This window comes from Suricata suricatta, chromosome 16 (genome assembly GCF_006229205.1).
Source record: "Suricata suricatta isolate VVHF042 chromosome 16, meerkat_22Aug2017_6uvM2_HiC, whole genome shotgun sequence".
Classification (NCBI taxonomy): domain Eukaryota; kingdom Metazoa; phylum Chordata; class Mammalia; order Carnivora; family Herpestidae; genus Suricata; species Suricata suricatta.
In genome coordinates, this window is record NC_043715.1 from 988752 (window position 1) to 1000281 (window position 11530).

The following is an 11530-nucleotide window of genomic DNA, read 5'->3' on the forward strand; positions in this document are numbered from 1 at the left end:
GCGTGGCCGACCCGGGTGAGGGGTCCGCTGGCGGTCAGCGTGGAGGTCAGCGTGGCCGACCCAGGTGAGGGGCCCGCTGGGGGTCAGCGTGGCCGACCCGGGTGAGGGGCCCGCTGCGGGTCAACGTGGGGGTCAGCGCGGCCGGCCCAGGTGAGGGGCGGGGGGGGGGCAGTCAGGGGACAGCGACCCCTACCCATGCCGGCCCAGAAGCCAAGCCTTAGCTACCCCCTGGGCCCGGCCCGCAGAGCCCACACGGCAGCGCACGCTGCTCCGGAGCCTGGGCGAGCTGCTCAAGGGCCTGTACGCCAAGTACTGGATCTACGTGTGCGCCGGCATGTTCGTCGTGGTCAGCTTCGCCGGCCGCCTCGTCGTCTACAAGATCGTGTACATGCTCCTCTTCCTGCTGTGCCTCATGCTCTTCCAGGTGCCAGCGATGGGGGGGGCGCCCCAGGCCGGGAGGGGGGGTGGGGTGGGGGCGCCCCAGGCCGGTCCTCACCGCGCGGCCCGGCAGGTCTACTACAGCCTGTGGAGGAAGCTGCTCAAGGCGTTTTGGTGGCTGGTGGTGGCCTACACCATGCTGGTGCTCAGCGCCGTCTACACCTTCCAGTTCCAGGACTTCCCTGCGCACTGGCGCAACCTGACGGGCCTCACGGACGAGCAGTGGGTGTCGGGGGTGGCGGGCCGTGGGCGGGTGTCCGGGGACGGGGCGGGGGGCGAGTCCGGGCACGGAGCCCTTCCCGCCCCCCCCTGACGGTCACCGCCCCGCCAGGCTGGGGGACCTGGGCCTGGAGCAGTTCAGCGTGTCCGAGCTCTTCTCCAGCATCCTGGTGCCCGGCTTCTTCCTGCTGGCCTGCATCCTGCAGCTGCACTACTTCCACCGGCCCTTCATGCGGCTCACGGACCTGGGGCGCGCACCCCCACCCGCCGCCCCTCTGCCCCGCTGGGCTCGCAGGTGCGCTGCCTCAGCACCCAGCCCCCCCCCCCCCCCCCCCCCCCCCCCCCCCCCCCCCCCCCCCCCCCCCCCCCCCCCCCCCCCGCCGCCTCCAGTCTGGGCTCGGGTCAGGGGCTGCAGTGTGCGCCGCCCCCCATCCACCGGCACAGAGAAGGGCCCCATCCCGGGGGAAGGGAAGGAGGGCGATGGGCTCGGGCGGGAGGGTCTGGAGCAGGGCGGTGGCCTCGGCTGCCCCCTTCGGACGCTGTGTGGCCGCGGTGCTGGCTGCTCGCTCTTGCCTTCGGGTTATGGGGGCAGAACACCAGCTGGGCCGCAGCAGGGGCCCGTGGGGCCTGCCCCAGCGTCTGGGGTGAGGAGTGACACCTTGGGGCCCACCCTAGGCAGGATGCAGTCAGCGGGACCCCGCTGCTGCAGGAGGAGGAGGAGGAGGAGGCGGCCAGGGAGGAGGGGCTGAGCACTGTCGGCCCCCAGCAGGCCATGCAGGTCCCTGAAGGTGAGTCAGATGGGCAGGTTTGGGGTCCCTTCACTCAGACCCCTGTGAGCCCCGGGCTCAGAGGCCCTGGTCCCCGAGTCCTCACGGCCCCCCTCTCACAGCTGCTGCCAACAAGTGGGGCCTGGTGGCCGAGCGGCTGCTGGACCTGGCTGACCGCTTCTCCGAAGTCCTCACCCGCGTGCAGGCGTTGGCCCGGCGCCTGCTGGAGCTGCACGTCTTCAAGCTGGTGGCCCTGTACACCGTGTGGGTGGCCCTGAAGGAGGTAAGGAGGGGACGGACACGCTCCTTCTTTCGCAGTGGGGTCACTTGGGGGCACACAGAGCCTGGGACCCTCGGGTGGCAGATCGCAGGGTCCCCGGGGAGGGGCCGCCCGCCCCAGCCCGTCCACCGCCTTCCAGGTGTCCGTGATGAACCTGCTTCTGGTCGTGCTGTGGGCCTTCGCCCTGCCCTACCCCCGCTTCCGGCCCATGGCCTCGTGCCTGTCCACCGTGTGGACCTGCATCATCATCGTGTGCAAGATGCTCTACCAGCTGAAGGTCGTCAACCCGCACGAGTACTCCAGCAACTGCACCGAGGTGTGCGGGCTGCTGCCGGGGGGCGGGGGCGGGGCGCCCCTCCCCCTCCCCCTCCCCCTCCCCCTCCCCACCCCGCCGCCTCCTCTCTCTACCCCTGCCTGTGGCCTCCTTGCCCCCAGACACCCTGTCCCCGTCCCCGTCCCCGTCCCCATCCCCATTAAGGTTGGTCGGGTGGACAGCCCACGCCTGTCCTGGGTGGGGGGCAGCCGTGGTCTGGCCCCATCTGGAGTGGTGGCAGGGCGGCCCCTGGGGTGCGCGTCAGCTCCCAGGTGGCAGTGGGTGCTGATTCTCCCCTCCCCCAGCCCCTCCTCAACAGCACAAACCTGCAGAAGACGGAGATCAAGCAGTCCCTGCTGTACAGGGGGCCCGTTGACCCTGCCAACTGGTTTGGGGTACGGAAGGGCTTCCCAAACCTAGGCTACATCCAGGTGAGCACAGGACCGCGGGGCCACAGGGCAGGGGCGGGGGTGGTGGGCGCAGCCTGACTCCGCCCCCCTCCCCAGAACCATCTACAAGTCCTGCTGCTGCTGGTGTTCGAGGCCATCATTTACCGACGCCAGGAGCACCACCGTCGGCAGCACCGGCTGGCGCCGCTGCCTGCACAGGCCGTCTTCGCCGACGGCACCCGCCAGCGGCTGGACCGCGACCTTCTCAGCTGCTTCAAGTACTTTGTCAACTTCTTTTTCTACAAATTCGGGCTAGAGGTGAGGCCCAGCGTCAGCCCTCACCCCTTCCCTGGGCAGGGCTGGGTCCTTGGCTGGACTTCTGCAATGTGCTGGCCCCTGGGGAGCGCAGGGCACAGGCCTGGGGGCCCGGACTTGCCCCGGGCTCAGTCGGCGTGCCCCTGGAGAGTAAGGCCGGGGGCTGGACCTTGCACGCAGACTGGGTTAGAGTCTCCACCGAGCCTGGGCACCTCCGGAGCCGCGGTTCCACGCGGTGGAGCCGTGTCCAGCTCTCCCGCCTCCGTGACGACAGTGTGGGCTGCGGTGAACCTGGGCTGTCGCCCCCACCGTGCTCTGAGCCAGCCGAGGCCCATCCCAGCAGCTCACTGTGCACCCCCGTCCCTGCCCCCACAGATCTGCTTCCTGATGGCCGTGACCGTGATTGGGCAGCGCATGAACTTCATGGTCATCCTGCACGGCTGTTGGCTGGTGGCCATCCTCACCCGCCGGCACCGCGGAGCCATCGCCCGCCTCTGGCCCAACTACTGTCTCTTCTTGGCGCTGTTCCTGCTGTACCAGTACCTGCTGTGCCTGGGCCTCCCGCCCGCCCTGTGCCTCGGTGAGCCCCAGCCCAGCCTGCGGGCGCTGCCTGGCCACCCTCTTATCCCTTTGCATCTGTACCCTGTCTTTTTCCCCACTGTTCTATTCTGAAAACTTTGGAACAGTCAGAAAAGTTGGAAGTGCAGGGCAGGGAGTGGCCTCGCCAGAGCCCCGAGCCTGGCTCCACAGTCCATCCCGCCCAGCCCTGCTATGCTGTCCCTCCCAGGGCGGCCCCGGTGGCTGTTGGCTCCCATACAGGACCCAGCATCTGCACTTGGCTGAGCTCTGCCCTCGTGCCCTCTGGTCAGGGCGGGGTTTCCAGAGCAGCTGGGTGGGCACAGGATGCCCAGAATGTGGGTTTGTTGGGCGGTCCCTGCTGTGTCCTGTCCTGTGGTCATCCGTGCGGCCCACGCGGTGGAGGGGCTGCTGCTCTGTCCCCGGCCGTCGGCTCCCTGCTGCGCCGCGGGGCCCCCAGGACTGACGTTGACCCGGGGCGCCGGTCGCTTGGTTTCCTCCCCCATGTTTCTCGGCAGCCCTGCGGGCCCCGGAGCCCCTGAAGCCGCTCTGAGGCTTGAGCGGTGGTCCTGTGGGTGGTGAGGGTGCGTGAGGTCGTGGGCCGAGTCCCTGCCCTGCGCGGCCACTACTGACCTGACTGCTCCTCGCTGGCTTTTCCAGCAAGTCCTACAAACCAACCACGCGGCACGCCACCAGACGCGTTCCTGGTCCTCCCTCTGCCTTCACTCCTGTTTTGTCTGGTTGCTGACTGCATGCAGACCCACAGAGTTGCAGAAGCAGCTCCCTGGCATTAGCGTGACATGACCTGGTGACCAATTGGTGACAGCGCAGGCGGGCATCTGACACGGCTCTCGCTGGGGCCCCTTGAGCCCCCCGTGGCCTCCCGTCCGCGGCGCTGGGGCAGCTTCCCCGGCATCTTCGTCTTTCAGGACCTCGGACTTATGGAGGGGCAGTGGGCTGTGATATTGTAGGGAGTCCGGTGTCCTGGGAGAGCGGGCGACGAGGCCCTTCTGGCAGCTGCGTCTGTCACCAGGGCGCGGGCCTGGCCACGGGGTGTCTCCTGAGACTCGGACCTTTCTGGCTAATACCCTTCCACATGGGTCACGTCGGCAGGAAGTGCTCCCGGTTTTCTGGTGGTGATTTTCTGGGTTGGCCTCTTGCATAGAGAAGAACGCTGTCTTGTCCCGCAGATTCGATCGGTTGTTAATTTATGTCCTTATGGGCTCTGGATGCTGCTGCTTTGGGTTCCACTTGAGGCCTAGCGTCCTCTACTCAGTCGTCCTTGTGGGCACTGCGTTGGCCCTGGGAGCCCCTGCCTTCCTCGGCCCAGCAGCCTGTGCCCGCCATCCCCCCCCCCCGCCCCGGCCCAAGCCGTCCCCTCCCCACCCCACCCTTCTGTTGCTGCAGATGAAAACGTAGACCAATCTGGGCATCAGGTTTGCTCGTCACTTTTGGCGCCGGTCTCTGGTCCACACACTGTTTTCCAAAGTCGCTCCCGCGGGCTTCCTTCCTCCCCCTTCCTGGGACTGTGTCATACGTGGGTGCTCCCGGCACACCTGTGGTCTGCACCTGATCCCGGGGCCCCCAGCACCAGGGCAGCTTCTGTCTGCGATACAGTGAAGTTCATTTCCGGGGCTGTGACAAGGGCACTGAGGCAAGGTGGACGGCGGTCCGCGGGCCCCACCAGGCGCGCTCCCACCCGGCACCCTGAGCTTGCGGTCGTGCGGGCCCTTTGCAGCCCGAGGTCGCAGCACTAGGACTGTTCCCCAGGTCGCTGGGGGGCTGGCTTGTGTGCTTGGCGAGTGTGCTGTGCGTGGCGGTTGCCGGTCCCCTCTCCCCGCTGAGGCCTGTCCCGGCCCTGGACACACCGGAGCCGTCTCCTCTCTGGCCCCAGGAAGGCAGCGGGTTCCCCGCGTGGTGCTCTTTGGGGCCACGGTGCCGGAGCGTCAGGTGCACGGTTCTCTGCGCATGGTTCTCGCTCCCCAGGGGTTAAGGCGCACAGTGTGGTCCCGTCTCACGTTCCGCCAGGGTTGCACGCGGCACCCGGTGTTTCCCGTCCTCACCGGCGTTTGCTCGTGGTGCTGGGTTTTGTCTGGGCTGTTCTGACAGCCTCACTCGGGGCCCTCTGTGTCCGCCGCTCCCGCAGGCCCGTCTGCCCGTTACTCCGGGCTGGCGCTGGGCCCGTGCACGCTGAGAAAGGCGTAGGTAAGAACGCACTGGAATCTCGCTCCTGAGACTCTGAGCGACAGATGCAGTGTTTCTGAGACTGCGTGAATGCAGGGGTGGATGCAGGGGTGAGGCCCATGGACCCTGGGGGCCATGGGCCTGCCAGCGGGATGGGACAGCGGCCCTGACGCCCACCGTACACCCGCAGATTACCCGTGGCGCTGGAGCCAGGCCATCCCCATGAACTCGGCGCTCATCAAGTGGCTGTACCTGCCCGACTTCTTCAGAACCCCCAACTCCACCAACCTCATCAGTGAGCGCCGGCCTCCCTGGAGGGCGGGGAGATTGTGCCTGGGGATGGGCGGTGCTTCAGCCTAGGCCCGCCTCTGCCAGAGAGGGACACGTGTCCGGGCCTCACCGGCGGCCAGTCTTGGGGTTCCCCAGAGGGGCCTTTTCCCATAAGGGTGCCCCCTTCTCCAGGCCCACGTCCATGTGCACGCAGGTGTGGGTCTGGGGGTGGATGCAGGTGTGACCCAGGTGGTCAGGGAAATAGACGCGGGTATGCCTGACGCGTACACGGCGTGGGGTCAGGGGCACATTGGCCACACCTCCTGATAGGTGGCACACGTAGAGACGTGTCTCCCGCTATCCACGCTCAGGCGTAGCCCCCTCCCTAGCCCACCCAACCCCCGCAGGAGCACAGCGGCGCTCCTCTCTGGCCTCGGGGCCAGGAAGGGGGCCGGGCAGGCTGCGCCCCTCGTGGCCGGTGCCTCCCGGGCGCAGCGCCGACTCCCGTGTGCCCGCAGGCGACTTCCTGCTGCTGCTCTGCGCCTCCCAGCAGTGGCAGGTGTTCGCGGCGGAGCGCTCAGAGGAGTGGCAGCACATGGCCGGCACCAACACCGACCGCCTAGAGGTGCCGCAGGGCGAGCCGGACCCCGTGCCCAACTTCATCTACTGCAGGTGGGTCTTGGGCACGGCCGGCCCGCTGCCCGCTGGGATGAGAGGCAGGCACGGACCCGGCAGCAGGGGCGCATTCCACGGGCCCCCAGGGCGGAGGCTGTGGGAGGAGGTGGAGGCGGGCCGGTCCCCGCAGTGACGCCCCGTCCGGCAGGTCCTACCTCGACATGCTGAAGGTGGCCGTCTTCCGCTACCTCTTCTGGCTGGTGCTGGTGGTGGTGTTCGTCACCGGGGCCACCCGCATCAGCGTCTTCGGCCTGGGCTACCTGCTGGCCTGCTTCTACCTGCTGCTCTTCGGGCCCAGCCTGCTGCAGAAGCACGTGCAGGCCCGCCTCGTGCTGTGGGACTGCCTCATTCTGTACAACGTCACCGTCATCATCTCCAAGAACATGCTTTCGGTGAGCCCGGTGCCCCGCCCCAGCCCCGCCCCCTGCCCGGCCCAGGCTGACCCTGACCCTCTTCCTGCCCCAGCTCCTGTCCTGCGTTTTCGTGGAGCAAATGCAGAGCAACTTCTGCTGGGTCATCCAGCTTTTCAGCCTCGTGTGCACTGTCAAAGGCTACTATGACCGTGAGTGGAGTTGGGGGGGGCAGGGGCACGCCGTGGGCGGGGCTCAGCACGCACTGCTCCTGGGGTCGCGGAGCACCCCTGATGCGGGCTGCCGCTGCCCCGCAGCCACGGAGATGCGGAGCCGGGACCGGGACTGCCTGCTGCCCGTGGAGGAGGCCGGCGTGCTCTGGGACAGCGTCTGCTTCCTGTTCCTGCTGCTGCAGCGCCGCGTCTTCCTCAGCCGCTACTTCCTGCACGTCAGTGCCGAGCTCCAGGCCACCGCCTTGCAGGCCTCCAGGTCGGGCCCCCCCTCGGGTCCCCCAGGGTTCCGTGGCACTGCCTCGTCCCGTTGACGTGCCACTCAGGCGACCTCCTCGGGCCCGACCTTTGCCCCGGCTCTGCCCCGGCTGGCGGTTCAGCCTGCTTTGGCCCCCACGCTGGCCCGAGGGTGCCCTACCCGGCTGTGGAGCCGGGCATCTCTGTCCCCCGCGGCCTGGCTGCTGTCCCGCAGGCGCCTCCTCGTTGGCTTGATCTCACTCCCGAGATGAGAGGCCGCAGAAGGGGGTCCTCCTCCTCATCCAGCTCACGACCAGGGACGGGGTGGGGGGTCCTGGGTGGAGGCTGGGCCAAGGCCCGAGGTGGTGGGAGCCGTGGGGCAGGAGCTGAGGGCCCTGGGGTGACCCCACCTCCCTGCAGGGGCTTCGCGCTGTACAACGCAGCCAACCTCAAGAGCATCGACCTGCACCGCAAGGCCGAGGAGAAGTCCCTGGCCCAGCTGAAAAGACAGTAGGTGCCTTCGGGGTGGGGGCCCCGGGCTCTCACGACCACCTCGGTGCTCAGAGCCGCCCCCGCCCCCCAGGATGGAGCGCATCCGCGCCAAGCAGGAGAAGCACAGGCAGAGCCGGGCCGGCCGCAGCCGCCCCCAGGAGCCCGCGGGGCCCCCCCAGGAGCCCGGTGAGTGTGAGGGGCTCGCAGGACGCAGGGTCCTAGCGTCTGTGCCGCGTGTGCCTGTCTGTCCCGTGCCGGCTTGCGAGCGTCTGTCTGCACTGTGGGCTGTCCTCCGCTCCGTGCAGAACCGCGAGGCCCCTGTCGCGGTGCTGCCCGCGCCCGCCCCACGCCCTCCCCGCTGGCTCACGCGTGCCTTGCCCCTCCACAGGGCCTGGCAGTCCAGGGGGCTCGTCCCCGCCACGGAGGCAGTGGTGGCGGCCCTGGCTGGACCATGCCACAGGTACCGCCCTCTCAGGACCATGGGGCCCCGCCCTTTCCTCTCTCAGCAGGCGTCTGCCTGGGGGGCCCGGGAGCCCCCGTGTGCCCACCCCTGGCTGTGCACCCCGGCCTCACTCCGCCCCGCAGCAGTAATGGGCTGGGCCTCGATTTAGCCGGGTCCCCACGCAGACTCTGTGCTCCCCTTCTGTGTCGCTCAGTCTCTCCCAAGTCTGAGCGCTCGTGCCCCAGGCCTCGTGCGCCCCTTGTCCTGTCTGGTGTCCTGTCATTGCTCTGGCCTGGCCCCGGCCCGCAGGGGCTGCTCCCCTGCCTCCAACCCCCATGGCTGTCCCCGGGGGTGGCGGGAGGCCGAGGGAAGCCATGCTGGGTGTCAAGCCAGCCTGTTCCTGGGCCCATCCCAAACGTTGGAGATGAAGTGTTGGGGTGGGGGGCGTGGAGCCCGAGTCCCCGTGGGGGAGGACGTTTCTCAGCCCCGCCTGCCTGCAGTTATCCACTCGGGGGACTACTTCCTGTTCGAGTCTGACAGTGAGGAGGAGGAGGAGACCCCACCCGAGGACCCCAGGCCGTCGGCACAGAGTGCTTTCCAGGTGAGGGGGAGGGTCCCCTGCCTGCCTTGCCCTGGCCACAGGGTGCATGGGAGAGAGGCCCTCTCTGGCCAGCCTGCCCAGATCCGTCCAGGCCCCCGGAGCCCCAGGTCAGAGGTCAGATGGGCGTGCAGCCGCCGGGGGCGTAGGGTGCAGGCAGTGGCTCTGGGGGCCTCTGTCCGTGGTCTCCTGAGCTCGCCACTGACCATCCCCGCCTTTGGAAAGGGCTGCGCAGGTTTGCTGGAAAACGGTGGGGCCTCTTGCCTATCTTTGGGTCCTTAGTTCTCAGAAAATGGTTCTGGCACCAAATGCCAGCCACAGCCACACGGCACAGCCCCATGGGACTGCCTCCTGCCCTGAAGCAGGGAGCTGGCCAGAGGTCCCCAGTGCTGGCCTGGGCCCAGGCTCCACGGGAGCTCAGAGGGCATGTCTGGCCAGGCAGGGTGCTGACCCCAAGGCCCTGGCCCACAGATGGCGTACCAGGCCTGGGTGACCAATGCGCAGATGGTGCTGAGGCGGCAGCGGGAGGAGCAGGCAGGTGAGCCTGGCGTGGGGGCAGGGGCAGGGGGTGTGGGGTTGCAGGGCGCTGACCAGCACACCCCTGTGCTCAGGAGGCAGCCCGGGCCAGGAGGCGGAGCCAGCGGAGGGCCCAGACCAAGAGGTGGCTGGTGCGTGCATCCAGAGCCTGGGGGTGGAGGAGGGGTGCCCCCCCCCCCGGCAGCCTCTGCAGCGCCCTCCCTCCTGCCCACCCCACAGGCCACGGCCATGTGATGCAGCGTGTGCTGAGCACCGTGCAGTTCCTGTGGCTGCTGGGCCAGGCGCTGCTGGACGGGCTCACGGACTGGCTGCGCACCTTCACGCGGCACCACCGCGCCATGAGCGACGTGCTGCGCGCTGAGCGCTACCTGTACACGCAGGCGCTGCTCAGGGTGAGTGCATGCCCCCCCATGCCCACTCCCGCCCCTGCCGGGGAGCTGCCCCCCTGAGCCTCTTGTGGCCCCGCAGGGCCAGGAGGTACACCGGGGCTTGCTGGACCAGCTGTACGTCAGGGATGTGGAGGCGGCCCGGGAAGCACTGAGCATGGCGTCCAGGTGGGTGTGGGCTGGCAGGGCTCGGGCGGCAGCCAGGACCCTACAGACCGGGAGGCGTGCAGCCTGCTGGCCCCTCGTCCCACAGGGACCATGAGGCGCCTCTGGCCCCTAAGCCCGGGCAGCGCAGAGGCGGGCTGCCTGTGATGGCCCTCGCCTCCCGCAGCGGGCTGGGGGCCGAGGAGCCGCTGAGCACTGCCACCGAGGACACTGGCGGCCCCCTGAGCACGGGCTACAACACCCGCAGCAGCAGCAGCAGCAGCAGCAGCGTGGATGTGAACCCGGAGCGCAGGGCCTCTCTGCGCGGCTCCCGGGAGCTGACCCGCACCCGCACAGCCAGCGAGCTGCTCCTGGACAGGTGGGTGGCTGAGGGCAGGGGCGCGTGTGGGGAGCGGCGGGGCGGGTGTGAGAGGCCCGGGCGCTGCTCCCCGCAGGCACCTGCACATCCCGGAGCTGGAGGAGGCCCAGCAGTTCGAGGCGGGGCAGGGCCGGGTGCTGCGGCTGCTGCAGGCCGCATACCAGTGCGTGGCCGCCCACTCGGAGCTGCTCTGCTACTTCATCATCGTCCTCAACCACATGGTCACCGCCTCGGCCACCTCCCTGGTGCTGCCCGTGCTGGCCTTCCTATGGGCCATGCTGTCCATCCCCAGGCCCAGCAAGCGCTTCTGGATGACGGCCATCGTGTTCACCGAGGTGGGCCGCGGCCGGAGTGCGGGGGAGGGCGGGCCTGGCCGTGCCATGCTGAGCCCCCTCCCCCACAGGTGACCGTCGTCACCAAGTACCTGTTCCAGTTTGGCTTCTTCCCTTGGAACGCGCACGCGGTGCTGCGGCGCCACGAGAACAAGCCGTACTTCCCCCCGCGCATCCTGGGCCTGGAGAAGACAGATGGCTACGTCAAGTACGACCTGCTGCAGCTCCTGGCCCTGTTCTTCCACCGCTCCCAGTTGCTGGTGAGTCCCCTGCGCCCCCAGGCCGCCCCCAAGGGGCACGCCTGGGTGCTGCGGGTCCCAGGGTGCGGCCACACCAGCCTCCTCTCCCCCCGCCACAGTGCTACGGCCTCTGGGACCACGAGGAGGACCCGCTCTCCAAGGAGCACACCCGGGGCAGCAGGAAGGAAGCAGAGGAGGGACCAGCACCTCTGGGACCTCCGGAGGAGCCGGGGGCGGCCGGGGCCCTCACCCAGGACCACATGCAGGCAGAAGCAGGGGACGGGCCCCCTGAGCCTCCCCTGGAGCTCAAACCCTGGGACACGAGGCGGATCAGCCTGCGTTTCAGGAAGAGGAAGACCGAGAGCACAGAGCCCGCAGGACCCACAGCCGCTGGTACGACGCTCCCCAGCCCTCCCGGGTCCCGCCCGGAGCCGCTGCCCCGGCTGTGCTCCCCACACGCCCTGCGTGGCAGGTGACACAGCCCTGGCTGGCCCACTGCCAGTGACCCGGGGGCGTCCCTGTGTTCAGCCCAGTCCGCTGGTCCATAAGGCAGGGTGACCCAGCTCCCTCGGGGGTGGTCTGGGGGTGGTTGGGAGTCTGAGCTGGGCTCAGCGCCCCCAGGCTCCCATCAGCAGTAGCTGCTCCCCACAGAAGGCACGGCGGCCTCAGGGAGTGAGCGGTGGAGTCGCCCACGGGAAAGGGTGAGAGCCCTGGGGCTCCGACTGCAGAGCTGCTGCC

The 11530-nt window shown here is 69.0% G+C and overlaps 1 protein-coding gene across 1 annotated transcript in view; it reads left to right on the forward strand.

Annotated features, from left to right (window-relative positions):
- The window catches only part of PIEZO1 (piezo type mechanosensitive ion channel component 1), a 22313-nt gene that overhangs the window by 6267 nt on the left and 4516 nt on the right, over positions 1-11530 (forward strand). The window contains exons 11-38 of the mRNA XM_029926091.1: positions 65-101; positions 246-424; positions 512-660; positions 770-952; positions 1333-1445; positions 1547-1707; positions 1844-2020; positions 2323-2448; positions 2524-2724; positions 3097-3301; positions 5672-5776; positions 6270-6423; positions 6575-6818; positions 6892-6988; positions 7094-7265; positions 7664-7753; positions 7827-7921; positions 8124-8195; positions 8678-8778; positions 9247-9313; positions 9387-9443; positions 9532-9704; positions 9781-9866; positions 10030-10221; positions 10298-10556; positions 10625-10813; positions 10912-11185; positions 11444-11516. Of these exons, the coding sequence (XP_029781951.1) occupies positions 65-101; positions 246-424; positions 512-660; positions 770-952; positions 1333-1445; positions 1547-1707; positions 1844-2020; positions 2323-2448; positions 2524-2724; positions 3097-3301; positions 5672-5776; positions 6270-6423; positions 6575-6818; positions 6892-6988; positions 7094-7265; positions 7664-7753; positions 7827-7921; positions 8124-8195; positions 8678-8778; positions 9247-9313; positions 9387-9443; positions 9532-9704; positions 9781-9866; positions 10030-10221; positions 10298-10556; positions 10625-10813; positions 10912-11185; positions 11444-11516 (4031 nt within the window). The remainder of the gene's footprint in view (positions 1-64; positions 102-245; positions 425-511; positions 661-769; positions 953-1332; positions 1446-1546; positions 1708-1843; positions 2021-2322; positions 2449-2523; positions 2725-3096; positions 3302-5671; positions 5777-6269; positions 6424-6574; positions 6819-6891; positions 6989-7093; positions 7266-7663; positions 7754-7826; positions 7922-8123; positions 8196-8677; positions 8779-9246; positions 9314-9386; positions 9444-9531; positions 9705-9780; positions 9867-10029; positions 10222-10297; positions 10557-10624; positions 10814-10911; positions 11186-11443; positions 11517-11530) is intronic.